The following is a 4,465-nucleotide window of genomic DNA, read 5'->3' as shown; positions in this document are numbered from 1 at the left end:
AAAATCCAAGAGGGTTACGACTATACACTTCATTTCCGATCTACCCTTGGATAAAAAGGCTACCCTAACCGTCCACAAATCCAAGTCAAAGCGCAACACATGACACTGCGTGAAGAGCAAAAATAATCTCGGTTAAATTTTCGCCGGTCAGTTGCTGGCCAGCACACATTTCCCCAACCAAGGTGCCAATAACAAACGCAGGTCCATTCAGACGCTTCGAACTGGCATTCACAAAACCTCATCTCAACATAATTAACAACTCCATTATTCAGAGAAATAAAAAAAAATCCACAATCATCATCATAATAATCATAATAAAATAGAAACAGTAGAAACTGCCGCTACCCCTCACGGAAACCCTACACCGCCGGTGGGCCCCACCGGCCCCCTCCCCCCTTTAAATGCCCCCTCGACGAACGGCCCCCAAGCAGCGCAACAGCAACAGCAACGCCACGCCCAAACCAGAGCCCGAAATCCCGTAGAAGAAGAGGAAAGGAGACCACCGCCCGGAGATCTTCCGTCGGAGCGCCGGAGATGGAGCAGCTCGGGGGCAAGAAGTCGAACAAGATCACGGAGATCGTGCGGCTGCAGCAGATGCTCAAGAAGTGGCGCAAGCTCTCCGTCGCCTCCAAGTCCGACGCGGCGGCGGCCAGCACGCCCGCCGTCGCCACGGTCACCGCCGGCGGCAACGGCGAGAGCAAGGCCAAGAAGTTCCTGAAGCGGACGCTGTCCTTCACGGAGAGCCCGCCGTCGTCGGCGGCGTCGTCGGGGCCGCCGCCCAAGGGGCACCTGGCGGTGTCGGTGGGCCCGGCGATGCGGCGGTTCGTGATCCCGACCGAGTACCTCAAGCACCAGGCGTTCGCGGCGCTGCTCCGGGAGGCCGAGGAGGAGTTCGGGTTCCAGCAGGAGGGCCTGCTCCGCATCCCCTGCGACGTGCCCGCCTTCGAGGCCATCCTCCGCGCCGTCGACAAGGGCCGCGCCGGCGGCAAGCACAAGGACAACGCCGCCTTCTGCTACTGCAGCGCCGAGTTCGCCATCGCCGCCGCCGACGTCGGCACCCCCAACAACTCCCTCTGCAGATAAGCCCGGCCCGGCCGGCCGCCGGAGCCCCGTCGTCGCTCGCCGGCCACCGTTAGAAGTACCTGACTACCATCCTCTCCCACGAAAAAAAAAAGTTCTGTTCTCCATTTTTCTTCTTCTTCTTCTTCGTCGGTCGTGTTTTTCCAGCGTCGTGATGGTGAGGGATGATTCGACGTACGGTATCTCCCCCCACGGTTTTTTTCTTACTAGGAATTATCATTACCACTGCCCGCATTCTTTCTCCGATGATGATCTGGATTAGCCGGGTGAATGGTGTAATGCATGCATGCGGACTGCGCCATTGATGGAATCATATGGAAAGATTGATGTGAAAAATGAAGGGCGATGATCTTTTTTCTCTCTTGATTGATTGATTTGTTGTTGCCCATTTTATCAGGGGTCTGTTGCGATGTCACCGGAAAGATTTTGAATGTTCCGTTCGATACGCTGCAGTTATGGGTTGCCTTTACATATTTCGCGTGCGTACATCTCGCCGGCCGTTGTTGTAAAATAATCTTCACTTGACTATTGGCGCGCATGTGTTGTAGTACTACCACGTACCTGCTGTACCCTCTGGTGAAATGAATGCCACCTTTGGATCTATCGGAGTAACGTACTGCAATTCGATCCAATGCTGGAAAGAAGAAGAAAAACAGTCGCCACATGCACACAACTATTTTTTGGCGCCTTTTACTGCTTGTCCACTTCTCGTCACATGAGGCAAAGCGTGCACTCTGGAGCCATTATCTGAGCATCGGCTAACACTTGTACGGTGCAAAGCAAAACTGGCGACCAACTGTACGACGAAGCTAGGTGACATACAGTACCAGTAGGGACAAACACGGCACCCAGATTCATGAAGGCCACTGTTCCCGTCGATCGCGCCGCACCGTACCTGCACCGGCGCAACGCAATGCAGGACCCGGCTGCTGTCTGTCGTCAGGGTCGTGCCCCTCATCAGTCGGCTGGTCTGCATTCATGTGCTTCCCTAATTTCCTTGCGTTTGCCCTCATGTTCAGGCTGGCCGGCACAGCACAATACCTTCAGATATGCAAGGTGACTGTTTGTGGTTCAGTTCAGTTTGCCCCTTTTAGTTCTTGTGTGTGTTTCTGTTGTGATTTCCACGGGGCATTCGAGGGTACGTCGTTGTAAAAACGAGCTGCATCGCACAACCGAACGGAGGATCTTGCTTTTTGAACGGACGAGGATCTAACAAATCCAAGTACTTTCTTATCTTACGTAAAAAAACCGATCTTACTTTCCCTTGGAAAAAACTAATCATGCTTATCCACGGGAGATCTGTAGTCCCATATCCCTCTGCTTTTCCGTTAGTTGTTGTGTGCCACGCTTTCATTCATCGACCTTTCTCGGGAGCCCGAACCAAAAGGAAAAGCGGCCTCTCTTTTGCAAGCCGGGTAGTGATGATGAGATTCCCTCAAGCTTGCACGAGTCTCCGAGCGAGAAAAGTGGGCGCTGCTGCAGCACTTGCACGCATCTCGTCGCCCGCCGACCTTGAATGGATGGATCCTCTCCTCTCCAAAGGTTTCTCTGGTCCAACAGCGAGCATCTCGATGGGAAGAAGATGTTGCTTGCTTCTCCTCGCATCCCGATGCGTCCCGTTCCGTTAGATCAGGTCCACCTCATACTAGTTTCGTAGTAGCAGCTACACTACTGCAGGCTGAAATCTAATCTTCGGTTAGGAGCACGAGACTGTTCAGCCCGAGACGCTTTGGAATGGAGATATGCAGACCCCCTCGATCGGCCTCCCTGAAAGTCTACAGACGCGCTGTTTGTTTACTTGCCAAGAACATGGCCTCACTTCCTGACGCATGTATCCCGATCGTCGTGATGGACGGCTTACTTGACCTCTAGAAGCAATGGCTTCGTCCCAGACTCCCAGTCAATTTTCATGTTAGGAAAAATATGTACTGTAGAACTGTTTGACAAACTGAATTTTCACTAACATGCAATGTCCAATTGTCTAGCCGATCACTAGCAATAATACGGTAGCAAGCAGCTTTTTGGAGTGTGAACTAGCTTCGACAGTTAACCGTCTGAAGCAGTTACTGTTAGGGTTCATAGGCTATGCCTATGGTGACGTACGAGCCAGCCTCTACGGGCAGCCATGTGTGAGGCGAGCGGCATGTGGCTTGCACGTCGCGAGGTGTCAAAGAGCCAGTAATGGAGCGTCCGTCCGCGGAGGCCGGGCCGAATAGTTTATAATCTATATAGGTCCTGTTTGGATACTCTAACACAGTTAAAGTTAGAGTTATTTTCTAATCCACTCTAACTTAAATAAGCACCTCTTCACCGGGATAGTTGGGTTAGATGAAACTAACCCATTTTAACCCTCCCTGTTTGGATATTTTTGGGTTATTTGAGCCCCAAACTAACCCAAACTAGCTCTAACCCCATGATCCAAACAGGGTCATAATCGCCATTGATGATGGGGTCGCCGGCCATTGCCCATTGGCCTTGCGGTACCTGCAAGGACGGACGTACCACCTTCAGATGCCGCCTAATTTTAGTACTAAATAGTACCAGTACTTGCATCGGATCCACAAATTCCACACAGATCCATTTGCACCCCCATTTTTCAGTCTAGTTAATTAGCGCTAACATTGTTTGCATCAGAAACTGCTGGCGGTTGCCGCTACCGAGTCGCCGCATGTGCGCCTCACGTGACCGTCCACTTTTGAATCAAGTGCATTTGAAGCCAGTTTCTGAATTTTGTGGAGCATAATTCATCTTTCGTTCTTTTTTCTCCGCTCGATTGATGCGCACAACAAAAAAGCTTTTGCGAAAACCCGGCATGCGTATTCATTAAGTAGATAAAACAATTCCCTTTTCAAGCTAGAGACGGGGTTTTGTTGGTGCACGTCGAGATCAGATCGCAGCCAAAAACCTGGATAGAACATCTAGAAATCAGCATTCCTTAGTGGTCCAGTCAAAAATGTGAAAAGTCTGAGCTGCGAAAAACAAGCCTGGTCCATGGAAAACAAGGGAAGGACGTGCAAAACATCGCTGTCCTTTCCAGGCAAGTCGTGTGAGTTTTTCTCCAGAGTTGCAGCAACTGGGCGAGAAGGAAACAATTACAGTAGTATTTCATAGGGTTTTAATTATTTGGCGTCTGATGAAATGGAGCTGACTCAACTGAGGGACCGTCTGTGGAACGCAAAGGACGTTTTGATTAATGCTGCATCATCTCTGCCCCATTAGTCTATATGCTTGAATGACGAATCATTCAAATTTTGAGGTCAGACCGCGTGTTTGGTTTATGCTGATGATCAGCAGCTCATCATTGTTGGTAATGCAAGGGAAGTGGCAGGAGTTTTTCCTCAGCAGAAAAATATTTATTTTGTCAACGAAACGAGGACTCTTCTTG

General features: G+C 50.6%; 1 protein-coding gene across 1 annotated transcript; it reads left to right on the top strand.

The window, feature by feature from the left end:
* The first annotated feature begins 435 nt into the window (after positions 1 to 435).
* On the top strand, positions 436 to 1,450 carry LOC125533929 (auxin-responsive protein SAUR72-like). Its single transcript, XM_048697254.1, has one exon. It carries the CDS (start codon positions 535 to 537, stop codon positions 1,081 to 1,083), a length of 549 nt encoding a protein of 182 aa, XP_048553211.1. The 5' UTR covers positions 436 to 534; the 3' UTR covers positions 1,084 to 1,450.
* The last annotated feature ends 3,015 nt before the right edge of the window (positions 1,451 to 4,465 follow it).

This window comes from Triticum urartu, chromosome 2 (genome assembly GCF_003073215.2).
Source record: "Triticum urartu cultivar G1812 chromosome 2, Tu2.1, whole genome shotgun sequence".
NCBI classification, from domain to species: Eukaryota; Viridiplantae; Streptophyta; class Magnoliopsida; order Poales; family Poaceae; genus Triticum; species Triticum urartu.
The sequence above is the reverse complement of the archived record's forward strand: the minus strand, read 5'-3'. Positions and strand labels throughout refer to the sequence as shown.

Excerpts from the sequence above, each read along its gene's own strand:
- LOC125533929 (XM_048697254.1), top strand. The coding sequence starts at position 535 with ATGGAGCAGCTCGGGGGCAAGAAGTCGAACAAGATCACGGAGATCGTG.